At 44.7% G+C, this 27,092-nt stretch overlaps 2 protein-coding genes across 2 annotated transcripts; both read right to left on the bottom strand.

The window, feature by feature from the left end:
* Window positions 1-2,484: 2,484 nt before the first annotated feature.
* LOC103280569 (zinc finger protein 501) lies at window positions 2,485-8,670 on the bottom strand. Its single transcript, XM_062973503.1, has 2 exons — window positions 7,426-8,670; window positions 2,485-6,163 (listed from the first exon to the last, which is right to left on the bottom strand). Exon 2 carries the CDS (start codon window positions 5,884-5,886, stop codon window positions 4,633-4,635), a length of 1,254 nt encoding a protein of 417 aa, XP_062829573.1. The 5' UTR covers window positions 5,887-6,163; window positions 7,426-8,670; the 3' UTR covers window positions 2,485-4,632.
* Window positions 8,671-8,681: 11 nt separating this feature from the next.
* Window positions 8,682-12,365, bottom strand: LOC134297032 (zinc finger protein 24-like). Its single transcript, XM_062973518.1, has 2 exons — window positions 11,596-12,365; window positions 8,682-9,833 (listed from the first exon to the last, which is right to left on the bottom strand). Exons 1-2 carry the CDS (start codon window positions 12,007-12,009, stop codon window positions 9,717-9,719), a joined length of 531 nt encoding a protein of 176 aa, XP_062829588.1. The 5' UTR covers window positions 12,010-12,365; the 3' UTR covers window positions 8,682-9,716.
* Between the last annotated feature and the right edge of the window lie 14,727 nt (window positions 12,366-27,092).

The raw sequence follows: 27,092 nt of genomic DNA on the forward strand, positions 1-27,092 counted from the left end.
ACATCAAAAGGCACAAATAGAGAGTGGGGTTAAAGCATAAACTTCATTTAATTTTCCTTTTTAAATAGTTTTTTATGTATTTATTTATAAAGACATTCATTGAATTTTCCAAAACGGTTGAGAAATTGAATACAAGATGCACCCCCTGCAAAACCTGCAGCCAGCTACAGCAGGCATGGGCAGGCTGTTAGGAATTGTGAAAGTTGTAGTCCAAACACCTGGAGGGCCCAAGTTTGCCCATGCCTGACTTACAGAAAAAGGAGCGCAATGCTTCCCCATTGCCATTCCTACAGCCCCAAACAGCACATAACAAGTCATATTTGAAAAGGCTGCATTAGCTAAAAGGTTGATAAGGATGCAAAGGGAGAGACAAGTCGCAATATCATCTGACAAAATTTTACTGATGATTCTGAAAACTCCAAAAGCTCTCATATTCAGCCTGGCAACCTCATTTTCCACTGGGTGGATAACAAGGAAACTCACTAAAGGATTGCAAAGGACATCCTGAATAATCTAGAATACAGTGCATAATCCAACGTGCTACACTGAAATTATGAGAGTTCGAGACAGCCATAGAGCACCCTCCAGAACAGTGGTTCCCAGCCTTTTTTTGACCAGGGACCACTTTGACAAGGGACAACTACCAAAAGGATTACAAATCAGTTTTTGGTCAACTTTAGATTCAGTCTGGTTATTTGGGATGCTGATTCAGAAAATTCCATTGGATAGACCGCATCCCCCATGCAAAGGATCGTTACCATGACGTGGTGCTGGGGCTTGAGCGCCTCGATGATGCCATGAGCTATACCGTGCAGGGCCATCAAGACGGGAAGGTCATGGCAGAGAGGTCAGACTAAATACGATCCCTGGGGAAGGTAATGGCAACCCACCCCAGTATTCTTGCCATGAAAACTACATGGATCAGTACATGATGAGACATCATCATGAGCAGAGACATCTCATTGGCAACGAAGGTCCGCATAGTCAAAGCAATGGTACTCCCCATAGTAACCTATGGATGCGAGAGCTGGACCATAAGGAAGGCTGAGCGAAGGAAGATACACGCCTTTGGTGCTGGAGGAAAATCCTGAGAGTGCCTTGGACCGCATGAAGATCCAACCAGTCCATCCTCCAGGAAATAATGTCCGGCTGCTCACTGGAGGGAAGGATATTACAGGCAAAGTTGCTGCATTTTGGCCACATCATGAGAAGACTGGAAAGCTTGGAAAAGATCACAATGCTGGGGAAAATGGAAGGAAAAAGGAAGAGAGGCCGACCAAGAGCGAGATGATGGACGGTATCCTAGAAGTGACTGGGTTGACCTTGAAGGAACTGGGGGCGGCAACGGCCGACAGGGAGCTCTGGCGTGAACTGGTCCATGAGGTCACGAAGAGTCGGAAATGACTATGCAACTCAGCAGCACCAGCTGACCGCATCATCTCTAGTTTCTGATACAGAACATAATGCCATCCAGTAGTTGCCATCTGCTCGCCCACAGAAAACCATATTTAATAATCTAGAACTGATGTGGTCTATCCAATGCAATTTTCTGAATCAGCACCTTAAATAACCCTAGGAACAGGCCTAAAAATATAGACACCAAGGCCCTACTTCCAGGTGCCACATGGAATGGCTTCACTCAGGGAGAAGGAGGAGGAGGAGAAGCAGCAGTAAGAAGGCTTGCTATTGCGCCTTTTGTGGGTAGTCAGTTCTCACCTCCCGACTTCCTAGTTGCCTTGGCACTATAAGAGGGTTTTGCGAGACCATTCGCTGTCATTGCAACAGGGCCGGCCCCACCATAGAGGCCACGTGACGACGCCGCCTCGGGCGCAGGTCCCGGGGGGCGCCGTCAGGCTGGGTGGGAGGTGGGGCACCGCTCTGACGGTGCCCCGCCACCCGACCAGTGCGCCCTGGCCTTGTGGCTCTCTCTTTCGCCGCCCGGGAAGGGAAGGAGGGATCCCCTCCTCCCCTCCCCGGGCGGCGAAGCCTCGTTCTTTCTCCGCCCGGGGAGGAGAGGAGGGATCCCCTCCTCCCCTCCCCGGGCGGCGAAGCCTCGTTCTTTCACCGCCCGGGGAGGAGAGGAGGGATCCCCTCCTCCCCTCCCCGGGCGGCGAAGCCTCGTTCTTTCGCCGCCCGGGAAGGGGAGGAGGGATCCCCTCCTCCCCTCCCCGGGCGGCGAAGCCTCGTTCTTTCACCGCCCGGGAAGGGGAGGAGGGGATCCCCTCCCCGGGCGGCGAAGCCTCGTTCTTTCACCGCCCGGGAAGGGGAGGAGGGATCCCCTCCTCCCCTCCCCGGGCGGCGAAGCCTCCCTCTTTCCAACCCTGGCCACGCCTCCCACGCTGCGTGGGAGGCGGGGCCAGGGCGAATAGCATGGGAGGCGGGGCCAACACTGGCCCCGCCTCCCACCCAGCGTGCCCTGGCCCCGCCTCCCACGCAGCGTGGGAGGCGGGGCCAGGGCACGCTGGGTGGGAGGCGGGGCCAGGGCGCAGGAGGCAGGGCCGGCGGGGGGCGCTTTTCAGCACCCCCGCTTAATATTTAAATTTATCTCCGACCGGCCCTGCATTGCAATGGTGTAGTAATGATGGGACCACGGACCATATTTTAGTTCTTGGGGACCACTGGTGGTTCACAGACCACTGGTCCAGAAAGACATGCAGGGTAGCAGAATGTGATGGAGGTCTACCTACAAAGCAGTGGGATATGTTTCCACCAGTGGAAAAGTAGTTGCTCAAAACAATTGCAACGTTGACATCTGGGAAATAAGGCATAACAACCAATAACTGGAATTTTCCCAAAGCAGTCTTATAAGGTGATTATTGTCAGTAATTCTCGCCTTGTTGCTCAAGGTAGAGACAGGTGTGTTATTAGTAAATGACACGTAGTGGTTAAGAAAGTTAGCTTTGGTAAGAGCCACAGACCACTAAAGGGAAGCCAGTGTGGCGTAGTGTTTTAAGCGTTAAACTAGAACTCGGGGTTTGATTCTCTACTTGATCATGGAAACCAACTGAGAGGCCTTGGGCAAGTCACACTTCCTCAGCTTAAGAGCAAAGCAAGGGCAAACCCCCTCTGAACACTGGCATTCGGGATTTAGGGGATTAATCCTGAAAAATAGGTAGTTACCATGCAAAATGTCTCTACTAAAGAAAAGGACACAAGATGTATTAAACAAATTAAAATGCACAAACTTTCCAGAAACAGAAAAAAATAATATAGTGAGGAAGGTGCAGACTAAAAGGAGTAAAGAAGTGGTGACAGAATATCCAGTGTTATAGCTCAGCCATCATGGCCTATATTTCATCAGGAGATGGATTTGGAAACATATTATACTACGGATCTAGGAGACATTCCAGACCTGGAACGAGGCCCCTTGGCCTTGCAGCTGCCAGATGTTGTAGCGGCAGAGGATCCGCTAATTGGAGAGCATTCCGAGGCCTCATCAATTTTGCCTACATCAGATGGTGTCGATTTGGGCGAAGATGGGCTTTTTAATCGGAGGGAGTCTTTTACAAGAGATAGGAGTAAGAGGGAGGGTGTGCAAAGAAGTAAAAAGTTAGCTCTCAGACTCGATAATGACTAATTTTCCCATGTGAAGTTTTGTGGGTCCTGTACTCCCTTAATCTTGCAACCTTGGGATCTCCTTAAAGTTGTTCCTCTTTGTGTTCCTCATTGCGGTGTCAACTTTACTTTCCTCGGAAGAGGTTCCAGTATCCAGCTCCTACACTTGCTTTTCCAGACTTGCATCCGTGATGGGTTTCCAGTTCCAGGCAAACCGCGCCGCGCCCGTGACTTCCAAGTAGACCTTGCCTTGTTTACCTTGCTTTCCTTGTTCCCGAGTCAAGACCTTTCCAGCCGAGCTGCGCTGCGTCAGTGACTCTTGTGCAGACCTTGCCTTGTTTACCTTGTTATTCCTGTTCTTGAAATGGGACTCTCTGAGTGGATTACAGTTTGCAGATTTGCAGCGTCTTGTTCCTGTTTCCTGGTTATTGGACTAACTTTGGTTTCTTGGTGGAACTAACGAGTTTCACTTGTGGATTACAATTGGGACATTGCTGAACTTGTTTTGAACTGTTAAAGACTCTACCTTAAAGACTATTTCTTATACTGACTTTTTACGCTAACTGCACATAGATATATATGCTGCTGCTCAGTCGTTTAGTCGTCTCCGACTCTTTGTGATCTCAGGAACCAGTCCACACCAGAGCTCCCTGTCAGCCGTCACCGCCCCCAGGACTGGTTGGTGTGATACTGGCTCCTGTCTGGTTTTCAGGGTGCTCCTGTAACCTTGGGGTGTAACATCCAGTTACTTTTCATGAACTCAAATCTCTGTGGTCAGGTGCAGTGTCTCCAAGGATGTGGAAATGGAATGAGATTGAAATCTGAACCGGTGGCTCTCATTCACTAAAACGCAGACTCCAAAAAAACCCCAAACATTAGGATAATCTTCCTAGTGTTCAGGGAACATACTGTCTTACACAGTATCCTCAAAAATGACAGATTTATGAATTGAGGGGATTATGACTAGCTGGTCCTTGCAGTGAAAACAAATGTATGATTTAGCTATTTCTCCGTGAAACCCAATGTGTGAAAAGCTCAGATGCAAAAGCCAAGGATTTTACTCACTGCTGGATTTTTTTATGTTTTATCTTTGTTGTGAACTATCTGGTGCTGCTTAAGAGTTGAATTCCGGCTGAAATGTTTCCCACACTCCTGGCATTTGTATGGTTTCTCTCCCGTGTGCATTCTCTGGTGTCTCCGAAGTGCTGAGTTGCAAACAAAACATTTTTGACAAACCTGACATTTATATGGTCTCTCTCCTGTGTGGATTCTCTGGTGTCTTAGAAGTCCTGTTGTAGCAACAAAACATTTCCCACATTCCTGGCATTGGTATGGTTTGTCTCCTTTGTGGATTCTCTGGTGTTTCAGAAGAGCTGAGTTGGAAACAAAACATTTTCCACATTCCTGGCATTTGTATGGTTTTTCTCCTGTGTGGATTCTCTGGTGTCTTAGAAGCACTGACTTGGAAACAAAGCATTTTCCACACTCCTGGCATTTATATGGTTTCTCTCCGGTGTGGATTCTCTCATGGATCAGAAGGTGTGACTTGGAAGGAAGATGTTTTCCACATTCTTCGCATATGTATGGTTCCCCTTTTATGTGAAATGCCTGGTCAATGTGAAGATGTGAAGTCTGGGCGTAACGTTTTTCACAGCCCTGGCCTTTGTGTGGTTGCTCTCCTTGATGAATTATCTGGTGTCTCAGAAGTCCTCCCTTGGCAACAAAACATTTCCCACACTCCTGGCATGTGTATGGTTTCTCCCCTGTGTGGATTCTCTGGTGGATCAAAAGTCTTGACTTGGAAGCAAAACATTTCTCACACTCCTGGCATTTGTATGGTTTCTCGCCTGTGTGCATTCTTTGGTGGATGACAAGTTCTGAATTTTGGATAAAACATTTCCCACACTCTTGACATTTGTGTGGTTTGTCCCCTGTGTGGATTCTCTGGTGTCCCAGAAGTTTTGAATCGGAAATAAAACATTTCCCACACTGCTGGCATTGGTATGGTTTTTCTTCTGTGTGGGCTCGTTGGTGGAACTTAAGTCCATACCTGGAAGCAAAACATTTTCCACACTCTTGGCATTTGTATAAATTTTCTCCTTTGTGTGTTTTCCTGTGAACGTGAGAAGTTTGGGTACAAGATTTCCCCCACCCCTGCCATTTGTTGTGTGGTTTCTCTCCTGTGTGGAGTCTCAAGTGTCTCAGAAGTGCTGAGTTAGAAACAAAACTTTTCCACATTCCTGGCATTTGTATGGTTTTCCTCCTGTGTGGCTTCTCCGGTGTTTCATAAGTTTTGGCTTGGAAGCAAAACATTCTCCACACTCTTGGCATTTGTATGAGGTCTCTACTCCATGGATTTCATTGTGCAATTTGCAATCAACATCTTTCAGAGAGACTTCACATTCCAAGTTTTTCTTTCCAGGCTGCACTCTCTTGTGATACAGATGTGCTGTATTTTGGCCAAAACATATCCTACAGTTAGCACATTTGCAGACTGTCTCTACATGACATTTTTCTTCTGTATGGATTTGCTTATGTCTGGAAAATTCCAAGTTTTGCCTAAGAGATTTCTCACCCTTGTCACATGCCTTTCCCAACTTCCAGTTACCTACAGGAAAGATTAAGAAGAGAAAATATTGGTCTCCAAGTTTGAGCAAGAAGGAATGTCAAGGACTAAGAAAGAACCCAGGTGCACTAGATCCTAAATGGGGGAAACCATAGGGCAGTGGTTCTCAACCTGTGGATCCCCAGATGTTTTGGCCTACAACTCCCAGAAATCCCAGCCAGTTTACCAGCTGTTAGGATTTCTGGAAGGCCAAAACATTTAGGGATCCACCGGTTGAGAACCACTGCCATAGGGAATGTAACTAAAGAGATTTTTTTCAGGTTCTGGGTAAAATATTTTAATTCTTCATGACATTTAAAACAAAACATTTTAACCCAATCTCTCAGTTTTCTGTTTAGTTTCATATATAACTACATGTTGCGATCATCACCAACATTCATCTTGATCAATGAGTGAAAAAACTGAGATATCTGAACATAAGAACCTTGAGTGAGCAACTGGGGGGACTGTTCTTTTTGACGAATCTGAAGCATCTCCTAGACCAGTGGTTCTCAACTTGTGGGTCCCCAGATGTTTTGGCCTTCAGCTCTCAGAAATCCTAACAGCTGGTCAACTGGCTGGGATTTCTGGGAGTTGTAGGCCAAAACACCTGGGGACCCACAGGTTGAGAACCACTTAACTAGACTCTTAACTTCTAACTGTTTTCTTCCTCCTCATCAACCTGCACTTACTATTTACAAAAATAAAAAGTAAGCATTGTTACTACTACAGGTAATCACTTGTGGCCAAGTATGGTTGTCTTCCAAGAGTAGAGTCTTGGTGGTGGATCCATAAATGATTAGCAATAAACGAAACCCATAAAGTTGTAGATCTCCAGGTGGAGATTTATTATCATTTTGATCATGCTTCATCTCTGGCTGAACAGTATAATGACCAGACTGGCAAGCACTGCTGGGAATTTATTTTTAATTTTTATTTCTCACATTTATATCCCGCCCTTCTCACCCGAAGGGACTCAGGGCTGCTTACAGTAATGGCAGCAATTCGATGCCAATACAAAATCAATATCAAACAATGCATAAAACAATTAAAACTATTAAAATACTATATAAATTACAAAATACAAATTTCAAACATAAAATCAGACCTGTTCATCCTCATGCCTGGAAGGTCTTGCCTGGAAGGAGAGAAGTTTCCAGCCCTTCCTTAAGAAACCTCTCAATGCTTGCATGCTATTCTTCTTCTTACAAGTCTGATGTTTTAAAACAGAAATTGTTTTCAGTGAATGAAAGAAAGATCCATACCAGGAGTGGACATGATCCTACATGTTTCCTCCATGACCTCCTTGAATAAGGCTCTCTGGTCCGGATTCAGGAGAGCCCACTCCTCAGGGAGAAAAGACATGGACACTTCCTCAAATGTGACTGGAACCTCAACAAAAAAGAGGAAATCCCTTGTTCAAACCTAGCAAGAAGATTAATGTCAAACAAAACAAAATGGTAGATTAATAGAGGGTGACAGGTTCTTATATTACAGCATTTAAATTGTGTGTGGCATTCACAACCCTTCTTCCCTAAAGGGAACTGTTTTGCCACTTAGATCTGAGTGCTGTCAGTTAGGTCCAGGAGCAAAGGGAACATCTCTTTGAATGCTACCTGTGGGCCTGCAATTCTGGCAGACATGTATGGCCATGAGGTATGACTTATGGGGCTGCTTGGGGCCTCTGGTGGCACGGTGTGTTAAAGCGCTGAGCTGCTGAACTTGCAGACCAAAAGGTCCCAGGTTCAAATCCTGGGAGCGGAATGAGCGCCCGCTGTTAGCCCCAGCTCTTGCCAACCTAGCAGTTCGAAAACATGCAAATGTGAGTAGATCAATAGGTACCGCTCCGGCGGGAAGGTAACGGCGCTCCATGCAGTCATGGCCACATGACCTTGGAGGTGTCTATGGACAACACCGGCTCTTCTGCTTAGAAATGGAGATGAGCACCAACCCCCTGGACTTAACGTCAGGGGAAAACCTTTACCTTTACCTATGGGGCTGCTTAAAGTATTCACTTTGAGAATCAGGAGGCTTTGGACTGACACAACAGGTCCTTTCTGATGATCTGAGGTTTGCCACAAACAAAAAGGAGAAACAGGTTTCTCCTTTTCCAGACCCCAGAGTTAAATCCACTTTGTGCCAAACTGCCCAGGTCTTCACAGATGGATCTGGTGTGTTGTCTTCACTATTCTTTGTCTCTTTGCCCTGTGTGCTTCTTGCCAAATCCAGGATCAAATGTTTAAATGGCAACATCTTTCTATACAAAATATTTTGGAAATTTCCCATTTTTATTATCCTTTCCATGGAAAATGAATGGCAACATTATTCCCAGCCATTTTTAACCAGGGACGCCATTGGAGACAGAAGATGCTAAACTCGATGTGTTGTCGAAGGCTTTCATGGCCAGGATCACAGGGTTGTTGTGTGTCTTTCGGGCTGTGTGGCCATGTTCCAGAAGCATTCTCTCCTGACGTTTCGCCCACATCTATGGCAGGCATCCTCAGAGGTTGTGAGGTACCTCACAACCTCTGAGGATGCCTGCCATAGATGTGGGCGAAACGTCAGGAGAGAATGCTTCTGGAACATGGCCACACAGCCCGAAAGACACACAACAACCCGATGCTAAACTCCTTTCAGGTCTGATCCCTCTACTTACCTGAAATGATTCTCCTCCATCAGAAGAGAGAAAAGACAAATGAGCAGTTGTTTCTAATGTAGTTCCGGCCCCTGGGAGAGAGATCAAGGCAATGGGAAACAAGTCATAGAATCATAGAATCCTAGAGTTGGAAGAGATCTCATGGGTCATCCAGTCCAACCCCCTGCCAAGAAGCAGGAAAATGGCATTCAAAGCACCCCTGACAGATGGCCATCCAGCCTGTGTTTCAAAGCCTCCAAAGAAGGAGCCTCCACCACAGTTCCACTGCTGAACAGCTCTCACAGTGAGGAAGTTCTTTCTAATGTTCTTCCTAAAATCATCCATGATGGTCTCAGAGACTACAACCACAATCCCCAAAACTCTTATCAGAGAAAAACACCTTGAACACAATAGAGTTAGGTCTAAAGATAGTTGCATCTATCAAGTAGGAGATAAGGTACCACTTATAAAGTGGGGAGGCAAGATTAACTAATTTACGACCTGGAATGAGGAAGTGCCGTCAGTGTGGATGATGAAGCAGCTGCTCCCCCCTGTGGCCAGAATCGAACATCCCCTCAGAAGAAGGTTAACTTGCCTCTGCGTCTGTCTCTCAGTCTCTGTTTGATGTGTTTATGGGCATTGAATGTTTGCCCTATCTGTGTTATAATGTGATCCGCCCTGAGTCCCCTTCGGGGTGAGAAGGGCGGAATATAAATACTGTAAATAAATAAATAAATAAATAAAGTAAACATGGCCATGGATAAGTAATTGAAATGGGTCTTGAGAGCACCACTTTCTAGTCCCCCTGGACTAGGACGTTTTGTCCAGTTACACACTCTCAGCCTGGCATGTGTTACTGTGTTATTTTTTTTTTCACAACAGTAAACATTTAGTCCATTGACAAAGTTGGGGAGATTAAATTTACCGAAATTCTGCATCAAAGCACACCCTCCCCAAGATTGTCCTCACCTTGCAAAGTGACGTCCTCTCCCCTGAAGCAAGGAAATCAGGCTGAACTTCTACGCAGCACTTTTTCACCTGAAAAAGTGATAAAGATTCAAGTCATTGAGTGTGGAGAAGGATTAGAACATGCAGCATAGTCACAAGGAATGAAGTTGAAACTGTAGAGTTGGAACCAATTAAAAAAGCGTCCATCCATTCACCATCTCCACTAGAACAGTGGTACCCAACTTTTTTTGATCAGGGACCACTCTCCAACATTAATACCAAAAGGATTATGAATCAGTTTTTGGTCAACGGTTACTACACCGTTGCAATGAGAGTGACTGGTCTCGCAAAACCCTCTTATGGTGTCGGGAGGGGAGAGGCTGATTTCCCACAAAATGCACAACCACAAGCCTCCTGACTGCTGCTTCTCCTCCTCCTCTCCCCTCCTGAGCAGAGCCATTCCATGTGGGGTGCCTTGGTGTCTTCGGCCTGTTCCTGGATTATTTGGGGGTACTGATTCAGAAAATTGCATTGGATAGACCACATCAGCTCTAGATAATTAAATATGATTATCTGTGGGTGAACAGATGCTGGCTACTGGATGGCATATGCTCCGTATCAGAAACTAGAACTGATGTGGTCTATCCAATGTAATTTTCTGAATCAGCACCCCAAATAACCCAGGAGCAGGCTGAAGACACCAAGGCACCCCTGCTTCCAGGCACCACATGGAAGGGCTCCGCTCAGGGAAAGGGAGGAGGAGGAGAAGCAGCAGTCAGGAGGCTTGTGGTCATGCCTTTTGTGGGTAATCAGCCTCTCCCCTCCCGACATCCCCATTGCCTCGGCACTATAACAGGGTTTCGCGACACCAGTCACTCTCATTGCAACGGTGTAGTAACAATGAGGCTGTGGACCATATTTTAGTTCTTGGGGACAAGTCGTCGTCGTCTCACTCGTTCAGTCGTTTCCGACTCTTTGTGACCTCATGGACCAGTCCACGCCAGAGCTCCCTGTCGGTTGCCGCCGCCCCCAGTTCCTTCAAGGTCAAGCCAGTCACTTCAAGGATACCGTCCATCCATCTTGCTCTTGGTTGGCCTCTCTTCCTTTTTCCTTCCATTTTCCCCAGCATCATGGTCTTTTCAAAGCTTTCCTGTCTTCTCATGACGTGGCCAAAGGACTTCATCTTTGCCTTTAGTATCCTTCCCTCCAGTGAGCAGCCGGGCATTATTTCCTGGAGGATGGACTGGTTGGATCTTCTTGCCAAGGTCCAAGGCACTCTCAGGATTTTCCTCCAGCACCAAAGTTTGAAAGTGTGTATCTTCCTTCGCTCAGCCTTCCTTATGGTCCAGCTCTCGCAGCCATAGGTTACTATGGGGAATACCATTGGGGACAACTGGTGGCCCACAAACCACAGGTTGGGAACCACTGCTTTAGAAAAAGGGGTATTGAACTTTGTAAGGGGAAGGGGAGACTTGCAATGGTGAAGGAAAGCACATTCCACACCTTAATCCACAACTTAACCCTCACTGCCACTTAAGCCACCACACCAGCAAATCCGATTCTATTATTGCCAGCCCAAAAATATGTGATTTCCCTTAGAAACTAAACAAACAAGGAGGATGCAGCTTGTTTTCAAGCAGAATCATGCTTCCAAGAGACCCTTGGCACTGGGGCTCCAGGTAAAAGCAAGGAGCCTCATATTATCAAAAACAAGATGTCACTTTTTACCAGAAATGCAACAAATATCCCAATGGTTCTGGGGGTGACAACAGTAGGGACAGAAAGGACTGGAAAGTAGAAGTATGCGGGAGATGTCCTTCTCATCTGTACCTTACAAATCAATTGTTCTCACCTGTTCTTCCTGCCTCTTGTCCTCTGCCTGACTCAGGAGGAAGCCTTCCGCCAGGGCCACCGCCTGGGAAGAGGTCTCTGCCCCACACTCTCGGACCCAGCTCCCCATCTCTGGGGGCAGGAGGCTCAGGAACTGCTCCAGGATCACCAGGTCCAGCATCTCCGCCTTGGTGTGTTGCTCTGGCTTCAGCCACTGGCGGCAGAGATCGTGGAGGCGGCTGCAAACCTCTCTGGGTCCCTCGCCCTCTCGGTAGGAGAACTGCCTGAAGGCCTGAAGCTGTGCACCTGAGATGGCAAGGACCTTATCCAGGAACCTCTGTGCCATTATTTCCCAGACTCTTCCATTGCTCCCAGCATTCATGCCCTCAAGGATTTTTCCTGACTCAGTTCCAGCTGAGTCTGGTCTGTACATCATTCAGTCAATGCTCAATGGAGCTGCCAATGCGGATCTCAAACATTTGCCTCTTCTTTTTCCTCGCAGGACCATGGCTTCCTCATCAGGCTCATCATCATCTAAAGGAATGTAAAGCTGAGGCATTGTCTTAACAATTATTACACTATATATATGGGTAAAAACAAAGGGAGGACCCTCCAACTTCTGGGTTATATGGCCGTGTGGAAAGGCCCCGATTCTCCCCTAATTCCTTTAATGTTTGTTGAAAGAAAAGCTTATACATTTTGTCCTAGAAAAATTAAATCCTAGAAATAAAATTATCAGTGGAAGCCCTGAACTCTGTTGAAACAGGATGCAACAGAAATATGTTAATAATACAATAAATAAATAATATAGCTTCTAATACTTTTCAAAAGATCACAAATGATTTTCGAGCTCTGGGAACAAAGCTAAAACTGTATAATGTACATGTGATCTTTTCATCCCTCCTCCCCGTTGTAGGACACGGCTCTACAAGGGCCGGAAAAATAGTACAGGTCAATAACTGGCTCAGAAAATGGTGTCAAGAGGAGCATTTTGGCTTCCTTGACCATGGTCTACTCTTCCAAGAGGATGGACTACTGGCAAGCGATGGGGTGCATCTCACACAAGTAGGAAAACATCTTTTTGCACACAGACTCACAAACCTCATCAGGCGCACTTTAAACTAGATCCACTGGGGGAGGGGAACAACAGCCTGGCGAACACTATATTACCCACGACCACAGGGAACCGCCGAAAGGCTAAACGGAGGGCTGCACAAACACAGCAAGGACCAAGTACAGAGAGCACAATAATCCGAAATAAACAGTTCGAGGGGAGGTCACAGGGGCTTACATGTCTTTACACTAATGCTCAGAGCATGGGAAATAAGCAAGACGAACTCCAACTCCTAGCACAGCACCACACATACGATGTCATAGGCATCACTGAAACCTGGTGGGATGACTCCCATCGCTGGAATTTAACCATTGAGGGCTATAACCTCTTTCACAGAAATAGAACAAAGGGGAGAGGAGGGGGAGTAGCTTTATATGTCAAAAACAGTTACGTTGCAGAAGAAATGCAAGACTGTAATCCGGGAAACCAGCTTGAAAGCATCTGGATAAGAATCAAGGGAACCGGGACTCAAAAAGATCTTGTCGTGGGTGTCTACTACAGACCTCCGAGTCAGGATGAAGGACTTGATGAAGCCTTCTGTCAACAGCTGACCAAACAGGCACAAAGAAGAGATATAGTAGTCATGGGCGATTTCAATTATCCCGATATCTGCTGGAAAACAAACTCAGCCAAGAGTACAAAGTCCAACAAATTCCTCACTTGCCTTGCAGATAATTTTATGGTCCAGAAGGTAGAAGAGGCAACAAGGGGATCAGCAACTCTTGATCTAATCTTAACAAATGTGGAAGACCTGATCAATACAGTTGAAGTGGTTGGATCCTTAGGGGCAAGTGACCATGTGCTCCTGCAGTTTGCAATACAAAGGAATGCTGAAACTAAGACAAGTCAAACACGCATTCTGGACTTTAAGAGAGCTGACTTCCAAAAAAATGAAGGAATTACTGAGCGGCATTCCATGGGCGCCGATATTAAAAAACAAGGGAGTTAAGGATGGATGGGAGTTTTTCAAAAGTGAAATACTCAAGGCGCAAATGCAAACAGTGCCAACAAAGAAGAAAAATAAGACAAGTGCAAAGAAGCCAGAATGGATGTCCAAAGAACTTCTAACTGAGCTAAAGCTCAAAAGTGACATGCACAAGAAGTGGAAAAGGGGAGAAATCACCAAAGAAGAATTCAAACGTATAGCCAACACCTGTAGGGAAAAGGTTTGCAAGGCTAAAGCTCAGGCTTGCCAGGGACATAAAAAACAACAAAAAAGGCTTTTTTGCTTACGTTGGTAGAAAAAGGAAGAAAAAGGAGGCGATAGGGCCATTGCAAGGAGAAGATGGGGTGATGGCGACAGGGGACAGGGAAAAGGCAGAACTACTTAATGCCTTCTTTGCCTCGGTCTTCTCACAAAAAGAAAGCCATCTTCAACCTCAGCAACATGGAATGGACGAAGGATTGGGGGAAATCCAACCCCAAATAGGGAAACAAGTTGTCCAGGAACACCTGGCCGCTCTAAATGAATTCAAGTCCCCAGGGCCAGATCAGCTACATCCAAGAGTATTGAAGGAACTAGCGGAAGTTATTTCAGAACCACTGGCAATTATCTTCGAGAGTTTTTGGAGAATGGGAGAAGTCCCAGCAGATTGGAGGAGGGCGAATGTGGTCCCTATCTTCAAGAAGGGAAAAAAGAACAACCCAAACAATTACCATCCGGTCAGCCTCACATCAATACCAGGCAAAATTCTGGAAAAGATCATTAAGGAAGTGGTCTGCGAACACTTAGAAACAAATGCGGTCATTGCTAATAGTCAACACGGATTTACCAAAAACAAGTCATGCCAGACTAATCTGATCTCTTTTTTCGATAGAGTTACGAGTTGGGTCGATACAGGGAATGCTGTGGATGTAGCCTACCTGGATTTCAGTAAGGCCTTCGACAAAGTCCCCCACGACCTTCTGGCAAACAAACTAGTCAAATGTGGGCTAGACAAAACTATGGTTAGGTGGATCTGTAATTGGCTAAGCGGACGAACCCAAAGGGTGCTCACCAATGCGTCGTCTTCATCATGGAAAGAAGTGACAAGTGGAGTGCCGCAGGGCTCTGTCCTGGGCCCGGTTCTGTTCAACATCTTTATTAACGACTTAGACGAAGGGTTAGAAGGCATGATCATCAAGTTTGCAGACGACACAAAACTGGGAGGGATAGCTAACACTCCAGAAGACAGGAGCAGAATTCAAAACGATCTTGACAGACTAGAGAGATGGGCCAAAACTAACAAAATGAAGTTCAACAGGGACAAATGCAAGATACTTCACTTCGGCAGAAAAAATGGAAATCAAAGATACAGAATGGGGGACGCCTGGCTTGACAGCAGTGTGTGCGAAAAAGACCTTGGAGTCCTCATGGACAACAAGTTAAACATGAGCCAACAATGTGATGCGGCTGCTAAAAAAGCCAATGGGATTCTGGCCTGCATCAATAGGGGAATAGCGTCTAGATCCAGGGAAGTTATGCTCCCCCTCTATTCTGCCTTGGTCAGACCACACCTGGAATACTGTGTCCAATTTTGGGCACCACAGTTGAAGGGAGATGTTGACAAGCTGGAAAGCGTCCAGAGGAGGGCGACTAAAATGATTAAGGGTCTGGAGAACAAGCCCTATGAGGAGCGGCTTAAAGAGCTGGGCATGTTTAGCCTGCAGAAGAGAAGGCTGAGAGGAGACATGATAGCCATGTACAAATATGTGAAGGGAAGTCATAGGGAAGAGGGAGCAAGCTTGTTTTCTGCTGCCCTGCAGACTAGGACACGGAACAATGGCTTCAAACTACAGGAAAGGAGATTCCACTTGAACATCAGGAAGAACTTCCTCACTGTGAGAGCTGTTCGACAGTGGAACTCTCTCCCCGGGGCCGTGGTGGAAGCTCCTTCTTTGGAGGCTTTTAAGCAGAGGCTGGATGGCCATCTGTCGGGGGTGCTTTGAATGCGATTTCCTGCTTTTTAGCAGGGGGTTGGACTGGATGGCCCATGTGGTCTCTTCCAACTCTACTATTCTATGATTCTATGATTCTATGATTAATAATCAATAAATAATCTGAGTGCATTTTTCACAAAACCTAGACATTCTAATAGACAGATACTCATTTTGTTTTAAACACATTTGCTCAAGATTTAGCCTTAACAAAAATCATTTCTCTCTAATCATCTGACTTCAGACCTTGCCTGGAATAAGTACTCTGTGTCCAGTTCTGGGCATCACAATTCAAGAAGGATCTTGACAAGCTGGAAAGTGTCCAGAGAAAGGTGACCAAAATGCGCCAAAGCTTGGAAATGAAGCTCTATGAGGAGCGGTGGAGGGATCTGGGGGTGTTTAGCTATGGGAAGAAAAGATTGGGGGAAAGAGCTATGAAAATGTGTTGTCAAAGGCTTTCACTGGGTTGCAGTGAATTTTCCGGGCTGTAATGCCATGTTCCAGAAGCATTCCTTCCTGACATTTCGCCTGCATCTATGGCAAGCATCTGTTATCGAGATCGCGATTTAGCCAGGATCTGCCCTGTGAGGGAGATCTGATCGCTTCCTCCGATGAGGGAACGAGTCTTGGCGAGCCGTCAGGGAAGCAGAAAATGATCCGGAATATAAATTTACCTGAGACCGAAAGGAAAAGACTCTGCCAAGTTGAAGGAAAAACTGCCAAAGCGTTTATTAAAGCAATTCAGCTGAAAAGGACATCAGGCAGCGATAATTCGACATGCAAGATGTAACGATACATTGAAAATAAAGCCATTTTATACATTTCTAAGTTTGAAGTCTGCTTGAATCTCCCGCCCCGTCCCTCCGCCCATCTGGCTGCTGATAGGTCGAGGGCGCCGCACTAGGTGGGGGTTTGGTTTCCCGCCCCGCGCCTTGGCCAATGAGGAACAACCTTTGCCTCTGTCAGGGCCAATCAGGTTGGGGAAGGCGGGAGTCAGCTAGACAATGGGTTTTGGTGAATGAATCATTGGAGTTATCTTTATGCAAAGCGATTACCTGAGGCTAGCGCCTTCTAAGATAATCTTAAGATTATTGCTGTTTTGAATAGGGCCATCTGGAATGTCCAGGGTTCTTTACGCACGTACACAGTTCATGAACACCTGTGGTGTGGCGGAGATGACAGCAAATATTGACACTATGGGATTATGGTGGCAGGACCAGCGGGAAGCCTTCCTGGGGCTCCCCAGGGGTCCAGGATGGGTTTGCGCTCAACATTACCATATGAGATTTTATCACCCCGGGGACTGCTCCGATCTGGGGTGGGTCAATTTCTCGCTATGGGCCATGCAGATGCAACATAGATTAAATTTTATGGTGACAGTTTATCCTCTTTTGTGTGTGAAGCCCAGAATCTAGGATGAGGGAAAGCAGGAATTTCTGGGGTTAACTAGAGTTCAGGCTATGCCTTCATTGATTAAAATATACTAGGGAATATAGAGAATAATATCTTAGCCATTTCCACCCAAAATTACCGAAAAAAGTACTAAATATTAACATTTATAGCTTATTTTCCACTCCTACGCTAATAGCGCAAGGTGGGAGGCTATTTAGGCAAGGAACGCAGTTTGACAATCAGCTGATGATCAGAGAAAAAATGGTCAAAAATGTTGGTTGTATTTTAAAGATTAGGTGATTTTAGTCATAAATATGAAAAGGGGTGATTCTTGGTGCAAAATTGAGTGAGTTATGAAAGAAAATGCATGCTGGGGGTAGGCAATTCAATATCGCGGTTTGTCTGAGGAGAGGGAGGGAGTTCAGATTCCCTCCAGTTTTAAAGGGAAGGAAAAAAACCCGGTTTTTCTGTAATGTAACATATAAAAAAGGGAAATATATGAGTCTGGGGGTCTTCCAGGGAACCCATAGACCAAGTTACATCTGGCTAAACAGTTAATAAAGAATTGATTCCAATATTTCATAAACATATAAGCATATAGTTCATGAAAAGTTTATAAGCAGCTCAGGTTGATTTCTGTCCATGGGAGTCCAGCAGGAGTATATGAATGAGGAATCTGTTCATTCATAAAAATGAATGAATGAGCCGAAGAAATCCATCCGGAAGCTCTTGCCACCGTATAAATCACAGCTGGTCCTTGGAGAAACTACATCTCTCTCTCAGGGAGGGTGGCAGTCCACCACCAGCAGCTCTGGAGAGAAGCCCATGTTCTTTGGAAATAGCCCGCCAGGCGCAGAAGCCGAGAAGCGGCTGTAGCGGAGAAGGAGGCAAACGGAACCGGCTTTCTGACAATCAGCTGATTCGGAGCTTCAAACTGGACCGATCCGGACGCTGTTGGTTGTCCCGGAACCAGGAGCCTCAAAGAGTGTTAGATATAAAAGATAGGCATGCTTGGAGTATTTTTGATGAAGTTATGGTTCAATTTGTTCCGTTCGCCATGTTAGTCAATGACAGGGAGGGAAGGAGAGAGGATTTCATGCGAGGGAGCCAGAAAAGAGATACAAAATAACCACTTGAGAGGATTTCAAGTTAAAGGAAAGGATACTTTTTATTTAAGGATTAGTTACAATGTCAGGGCTGGGGAAAGCAATGAAAAGAATTTAATAATAATAATTTGTTGCGGTCTGAACATTTTCCCACTTTGCTGGCGATCCGGATCTGTGGAACTCCCCGCTGCAGGTCAGATGAATTTAAAAGCGGGGGTCTCCGCTATCACATCCTCAGAGGTTGTGAAGTCTGTTGGAAATAAGGCAGTGGGGTTTATATATCTGTGGAATGATGTCCAGGGTGGGAGAAAGAACTCTTGTCTGTTGGAGGCAAGTGGGAATGTTGCAATTGGTGAGCTTGATTAGCATTGAAAAGCTCTGCAGCTTCAAAGCCTGGCAGTTGCCGGCTGGGAGGATCCTTTGTTTGGGAGGTATTTGGGAGAGAAGTCAGCCATAGTAGAGCGCTTGATGAGCCAACCTGGACACAGAATATTATTTGAGAACACAGAAAAGCTGGACCACTGTAACAACCCCCATGTCAGACTACAAAGAGAAGCCATTGAAATCCACAAACATGTGGACAATTTTAACAGAAAGGAGGAAACCAGGATAATGAACAAAATCTGGCTACCAGTATTTAAAAAACTCCAAAATCAGAACAGTAAACAAAACAACAACACTCTGAAAACAGGGGAATTCCAGACAAGAAACCATCAGGGCCAGCTAACACCTCAAATATCCCCTCAGGCAGTAAGTAGCCAGGCTTTGAGGCTGCAAAAAAAATGAACAAAATGAACAGGAAAATGAACAAAATCTGGCTACCAGTATTTAAAAAAAACACCAAAATCAATAATAATAATAATAATAATAATAATAATAATAATAATAATAATAATAATAATAATAATCTGTATTTATATTCTGCCCTTTTCTCCTAGGGGACTCAGAGCGAATTATAGTATTTATTTACATACATAGGCAAACATTCAATGCCCTTACAATGACAGATACAGTGAGTCACACAAACATAAACAAAGGCAAGGCTTCTCCTTTCATTTCTGGCTTCTAGAGGCACAATCAAAACAGCAAATAGAGAACACCACTCAGAAACAAGGGAATTCCAGACTGCCATCAATCAAGCACCAGTTAACACCTTCCAAACAGAGGATCCCCCAAAGTAGCAACAGCCAGGCTTTGAAGCTACAAGGCTTTTCATGTTTGGGCAATCCTGCGTTTGTTAGTTTCTATGTAGACTTGTCCACAGCTGCATGGTATACGGTTGACCTCCCAAAAAAGGATTCCCCCTGGCAGGAAGCAGCCAGGCTTTGGAGCTGCAGGACTAATCAAGGTGGTCAATTGCAACATTCACACTCCTCCAACAGACAAGAGTTCTTTCTCCCACCCTGGACATCCCACAGAAAAGCCCTGAAAACATGGCTATGTGCTCAAGCTTTCGAAGATTAAATGATAAAGACGACCCGGACTGATTTACGGCTACAGCACGAGGATTTTGGATGAATGGATTTTAATCATATGTTTTATATTTTTATATTGTTTTAATTGGATTTTCATTGCTGTTTTAATTATGTGTAGACATTGAATTGTTACAAATTTTGTACGCCGCCCTGAGTCCCTTCGGGTGAGAAGGGCGGGATATAAATGTTGGAAACAAATAAATAAATAAATAAGTAAATATAAACCTCATTGTCTCGTTTCCAACAGACCTCACAACCTCTGGGGATGCCAGGGCTAAACATCAGGAGAGAATGCTTCAGGAACATGGCCATACCACCCGAAAAACTCACAGCAACCCAGAGACATGAAAGCCAAGTTGCAATACTTGAAAGCATGTCACATTGAGGAGGGACAGGCCTTTTCTCTGTTGCTCTAGAGCAGAGCTTTACAAACTGTATATCAGCATGTCAGCTGCAGTGTGCCAGTGTGTCATTGCTGATGTAAACCTCTGAGTCTATCTGATACTAGCCATACTAACTTGCATGCATTTGAGAAGAAAGGATGGAAAGGCCGCCCACCCGATAGTACACCTGGCCTGCCTCCCTCTGCCCCAAAGGCCCCTTCCTTACCTTCCAGGCCCCTCCACCCTCTTCTCTGCCCTTTCCACATCTAAAAGGGTGCCTGTTTCGGGGGGGGGGGGGGTCCACTTCCTCCGCCAGGCCCTGGCCAATCAGAGTCCTGGAAACAGGGATGGGGAGGAGGAACCCCTTCAGGTTTTCTTTGCTTTGTTCTACTGATTATATTGTTGCATTTACTGTATCACACACAGACACACTGTGCTTACTCTGTATCACACACAGACACATTGTGCTTACTCTGTATCACACACAGATACCAGGCATGGGCCAACCTCAGCCCTCCTGGTGTTTTGGATTTCAACTCCCACAATTTAAGTCCAAAACACCTGGAGGGAGGTTGCTGTGAGTTTTCCAGACTGTATGGCTATGCAGTTCGAAAACATGGAAATGTGAGTAGATCAATAGGTACCGCACCGACGGGAAGGTAACAGTGCTCCATGCAGTCATGCCAGTGGCCACATGACCTTGGAGGCGTCTATGGACAACGCCGGCTCTTCAGCTTAGAAATGGAGATGAGCACCAACACCCAGAGTCGGTCACGACTGGACTTAACGTCAGGGGAAACGTTTACCTTTACCTATGGCTATGCTCAGTCGCCCCTGGTGGTGCAGACACTTAAACCGCTGAGCTATTGAATTTGCTGACCAAAAGTTCGGCAGTTTGAATCCAGGGAGCAGAGTGAGCTCCCGCTGTCAGCTCCAGTTTCTGCCAACCTAAAGTAAAGGTTAAGGTAAATGTTTTCCCCTGATGTTAAGTCCAGTCGTGTCCAATTCTGGGGGTTGGTGCTCATCTCCATTTCTAAGCCGAAGAGCTGGCGTTGTCTGTAGACACCTCCAAGGTCATGTGGTTGGCATGACTGCATGGAACGCTGTTACCTTCCAGCCAGAGCGGTACCTATTGATCTACTCACATTGGCATGTTTTCAAACTGCTAGGTTGGCAGGAGCTGGAGCTAACAGCAGCTGCTCACTCCGCTTCCGGGGTTTGAAACCTGGGACCTTTCGGTCTCCAGCTCAGTGCTTTAACGCACTTCGCCACCGGGGCAATAACACCAATCAAATTGTTTGAATTTAGAATTGTGCTTCCAAGAGGCTTCTGGGACTGTGATTCTAGACATACTCACTATGTCTTTGCTTCTAAAAGCAATTCTGAAGGCACCAAATTGCAGGTGTAGAGCAACACTCTGGGTAGCTGTGAGGAAAAGCAGCAACCCAGTGATTCCAGCTATGAAAGCCTTCAACACCACCAGGAGGGAGAGCCCAAGTTGGTGTAGACTCATATAATCCAGTTCAGAGCAGATAACTTGAGATTCAAAAGGAAGAGAAGAGACATAAAGGAAAGAAAGAAGGAAGAGAGGGAGGGGAGAAAGAAGTCCAGCCCTATCTTTGGCCCAAGTTTCCTTTTAAACTCATCAAGAACACAATCGGAGCCCTTTCCTTCAGGAATTAATGGGAACCATTTATTGATTGGTTATTGTAAATGTATAAATTCACCTTGGAACGAGCTACAACAATTACACCACATGTGCGGATAAAGATTAGCTTAGTTCTGGCCATAGAAGGTATAGTGTCAAAGGACAATGAACAGCCAGGCAGTCTTTTGTTTTAATGCAGGGTGATCTGATTCAGTTGTTGCATGATTATATTTCATGTGTAACAATATGGAAGAACCAGGTCAGGCTGCCGTCATATTAACACAGACCTCAGCACTTTGGTTTTAGAAAAAAGAGGTCTTTTTACCTCTGTGTCACACAAGGCAAAGTTCTAAGCTTCAATCGGAGTCGCATCTCAAAAAACAGAATAGATAAGCAATGGGCATTATTTCTGGTAAGTCAACCAGTGTTAGCAAATCTATTTCCCAGAGCATCCTTTAACATACTGGTTCTCAACCTTTGGGTCCCCAGATGTTTTAGCCTTCAACTCCCAGAAATCCTAATAGCTGGTAAACTGGCTGGGATTTCTGGGAATTGTAGGGCAAAACACCAGGGGACCCACAGGTTGAGAACCACTGCTTTAACACAGGACAAGCTACAGTTTACCCTCCACATTTGAGGGTTAAACTTCTGCAGATTTGACTATTGGCAGACTTGATTAGTATGGGGTTGTTGTATGTTTTCCAGGCTGCATGGCCATGTTCCAGAAGTATTCTCTCCTGACGTTTCGCCCACATCTATGGCAAGCATCCTCAAAGCTTGTGAGGTACCTCATAACCTCTGAGAATGCCTGCCATAGATGTGGGCGAAACGTCAGGAGATAATACTTCTGGAACATGGCCATACAGCCTGGAAAACATACAACAACCCTGTGATCCCGGCCATGAAAGCCTTCGACAACACATTGATTAGTATGTTTTATGAATCTCTAGGTCCTCCAGGTGGAAGTTGAGCATTGGGTCATACTGGAGGATCTAGACTTCTCTTGGACTAAAAGAAGTGGCTTATTTGAACTTTATCCGCTTTTGCAAAGGTTCTGTGTTGCGAATCCACACAAAAACTGAGGGCATACTGTACTACCTTTTCTAATAGCTCAATTGGTTGCCAGTTTGTTTCTAGATACAATTCAAACTGCTGGATATGAACTATAAAACCAATATCTCAGATCCTCCAGACTACCTCTTTCTATATGAGGCTGTCCAGATCCCGAGATCATCAGAGGAAGCAACTCTCAGTTCCCACCCGTTACAACTACTATTTGTAGGGATGTGACAGAGAGCCTTCATACATAGAAGACGCACACATAGAAGTACACAAAATGAAAGTGCAATTTTCAGGAAAAATAAGTGCTTTGTTTGTTGAGGTTTCAAGGAGTATTCACACCAGCAATCTCGATGCTGTTTCCAGGGACCGTACAGGAGACTCCATAATCTGATTTCTGGATCTATTGTAAATATATATTTTGCAATATGATCTATAATGACTGGGGGGAGAACATGTCAACCCCTGCTTTGTACCTGTATTTTTCCAGGGGGGAAAGATGTTCAATTTGGAGGAAACTGAGGCTATGAAGAAGCTACTGACTAAAGAAGCGGTAATATTCAGTTTAGTGAACTCAAATGTTTATGCGTAGTTGCAGTGACTCCATAGATGTGGAAAATGGACTGAGCTTTTTCCAGAGAATTGCATCTGAATCAGTGAATTCAACTCAATGGAAAGGGCCCTTCAAGACATGCCCTATATTCCAGGATACAATCCCAGGTTTTCTGCTTTAAAATTGATCAAAGTAAAGAATTTCTGTATATATTTCAGATTTCAATATTAATGTCAAAAATACATAGTATGATTTTACATAGGATTTGTGCTTCATTAGAACAGTAAAGACAATTATCACTTAGGTAAAATAAATATTAAATAACCAAAAAAAATTAAGGTGTAAACACTAAGCTAATCTGGGAATCTGCTATTGCAACACATCCAATGAAGTGGTTTAAAACCAGTATAAAAAAGGTTAGGACTAAGTACATTCCAGTCTACTTGGAATACACTACGCTCATTCCATTATTTATCATTCTATTATTTATCTGGGATAAATAGAAAACCTGGGATAAGATCCTCGGATATATGGCCTGTCTGGAAGGGCCCTAAGAAAGCATTAGGAAGAACTTCTTGTGTGTTCAGAGCCAATCTACAGTGAAATCTATTGCCTTACATAGCATTCTCTTAGCGACTACAGATTTATAAATGGTGATGATGGCATCTGAATAAAAGTATTATTTAATAATTTATCTATGGACTTTGGTATGTTAAAATTCTGATGTAAATACATAACATATACCTCATAGTTGGATTATAAATGTTTTGTTTTTGTTGTGAACAATCTGGTGCTGTTTAAGAGTTGAATTCCGAACAAAACATTTCCCGCACTCCTGGCATTTGTATGGTTTCTCTCCTGTGTGGGTTCTCTGATGGACTACAAGACCTGACTGGTAAGCAAAACATTTCCCACAGTCCTGGCATGTGTATGGTTTCTTTCCAGTGTGCATTCTTTGGTGTCTCAGAAGTGGTGACTTGGAGACAAAACATTTTCCACACTCCTGGCATGGGTATGGTTTCTCTCCTGTGTGGATTCTCTGATGTCTCAGAAGCCCTGATTTGCAAGTAAGACATTTTCCACACTCTTGGCATTTGTACAGTTTCTCCCCTGTGTGGATTCTCTGGTGGAAATGAAGGTGTGAACTTTGGGTATAACATTTTCCACACTCCTGACATTTGTATGGTTTCTCTCCTGTATGGATTCTCAGGTGAATCACAAGTCCTGACTTAGAAGCAAAACATTTCTCACATTCTTGGCATTTGTATAGTTTCTGTCCTGTATGTACTGTCCTGTGTAAATGAAGGTGTGACATTTGAGCGTAACATTTTCCACACTCTTGGCATTTGTAGGGTTTTTCTCCTGTATGATATCTCTGGTGGATCACAAGGTCTGACCTGCGATTCCAAAACTTTCCACATTCATGGCATTTGTATAGTTTCTCCCCTGTGTGGATTCTCTGGTGGATCACGAGTTCAGATTTGGATGCAAAACATTTCTCACATTCCTGGCATTTGTATGGTTTCTCTCCTGTGTGGATTCTGTAGTGGATCACAAGTCCCGACTTGGAAGCAAAACATTTTCCACACTCTTCACATTTGTATAGTTTCTCTCTCGTGTGCACTCTCTGATGAATGTGAAGTGCTGACTTCGAAATAAAACATTTTTCACACTCATGGCATTTGTATGGTTTCTCTCCTGTATGGATTCTCTGATGGATCCTAAGCCCATAGCTGGAAGCAAAAGACTTATCACACTCTTGGCATCTGTACAGTTTCTCTCCTGTGTGCATTCCCTGGTGTCTTCGAAGGGCTGACTTGGAAACAAAACATTTTTCACACTCCTGGCATCCATATGGTTTCTCCCCTGTGTGGATTCTCTTGTGGATTACAAGTATTGACTTGCAAACAAAACATTTTCCACATTCCTGGCATTTATATGGTTTTTCCCCTGTGTGGGTTCTCTGGTGGATCACAAGTACTGGTTTGGAAACAAAACATTTTCCACACTCTTGGCATTTGTATGGTCTCTCCCCTCTGTGGACACTTTCATGACTCGTGTGATCCAATTTCAGAGAGACCTCACATCCAAAGTGTTTCTTTCCAGGCTGCAATATCTTGTGACTCACATGTGTCATCTTTCCACTGCAGTTGGCTTCTAGAAGAAAAATAAGAAAAATATTGATTTCCAAATGTGAGAAAAAAGGAATATCAGAGAACAAGAAAGGACCCAAGTGCAGAAGACCCTAAAAGGAGAATATTGTTAGAGAAAACAATCTGTCCACATCGGTTCTTTCAGGAGCCAAGTAAAATGTTTTTTATTTTCATGATAATTAAAGCAGAAACAAAAAATTAAGGCCAATTTCTGTTTTCTAATTACTTTCATATGCAATAGGGGTTTCATTTCAGTCACAATCATCACCAACATCAGTCATGACAGATTATTGAAAGGATTCAAACATCTGAGCACATGGACCTACAAGATTGCTGACTGGGGGATTTCTTATTTTCATGTTTTCTTTTGGATATTGTGAGCCCTTGGAGTTGTCCCAGAGCTGCATTGCAAGGTGAGACTGGACCCTAGATTGCACAGTAACATTTTATATGTGCAAAAAAGGCATTTGTGCCTTGTATGTTGTATTATTTTGTAAGATCTATACATGAGGCAATATCAAAAAACGCGAAGGCTGCCCACCTATTTTCCCCTGAAATTACTGTAAGACATTTTGACTATTATTATTATTATTATTGTCATTGTTGATTATTTATACCCCACTTTTTCTCTCCACAAGGAGACTTCCCATGATCTTACCATGGGAAAGTGGCATACAAATGCTGATGGTATTGTGTTTAGGCACACAGAAGGAACTTCAGTTGTTTCAAAAACGTCTTTTGCAGATATGAGAACCTTAAGAATCCCTTAAAGCAAGTGTGGGAAGCTTGCGGCTCTCTGGGTGAAGATGAACAACTGCTCTAATCATGCCTCAAGGCTGGCCAAGCTGACAGGTGTACTGGTCAGGATGGCAAGGACTGATGGGGCAGATCTGTTCTGGAGAGAAAGCCGTTCCTGATCCTGCCTTGAGAAAAGTCATAATGCTTGGCTGATATCCTTGGTCTTAGAAGACTGACATTTTAAATTAGAAATTATTATAAGTGAATGAAAGAAAGATCCGTACCAAGAGCAGCCATGATTCCACAGGTTTCCTCCATGACCTCCCTGTGCAGGGATCTCTGATTTGCATCCAAGAGGGCCCATTCTTCTGGGAGGAAAGACACAACCACCTCCTCAAAGGACACCACAGCCTAAACAAAAAGAGTTTTTTTTCCTGCTTAAATCCAATACTAAGGTTATTAACAAACAAACTACAAAAAGGAGGTTAATGTGGCGTGACTGGGTCTTATCTTGCAGTATTAAAATTGACGGTGGAATTGTCTTTATATCAAGAGGTCAAATTATTTGCCTTAATTCTATGTGCTCCCAACTAGTTCCAGGAGTAGAGGGAACATCCCCTTGAATATCATTGTGAGTGAACAATATCTCTGCCATCAAACCTGGCTTTTAGTGCTGTCTAGAGGACACTATGGTAATCAGGACGCTGAAACAGGTAGGCCTTTGATCTGATCCTGCAGGTTATTTCTGTGACTCTCAGCTTTGCTATAAGCAACAAGGAAAGTTTTTTTTCTTGTCCAGGAAGAAGATTCAACCTGAGATTTATGTCAACCAAGTACTGTACTCAACTGCCCAAGTTTAATGGATTAAAAATCTGCTTTGGGGTCTCCTCACTTCTTTTTCTTTTAGTTTCAGGTGCTATGTGACAACTCTAGGAACAAATATTTAAATGTCCATGTTTTTCTACCTAAAATATTCCCACCT

This window comes from Anolis carolinensis, chromosome 2, assembly GCF_035594765.1.
Source record: "Anolis carolinensis isolate JA03-04 chromosome 2, rAnoCar3.1.pri, whole genome shotgun sequence".
NCBI classification, from domain to species: domain Eukaryota; kingdom Metazoa; phylum Chordata; class Lepidosauria; order Squamata; family Dactyloidae; genus Anolis; species Anolis carolinensis.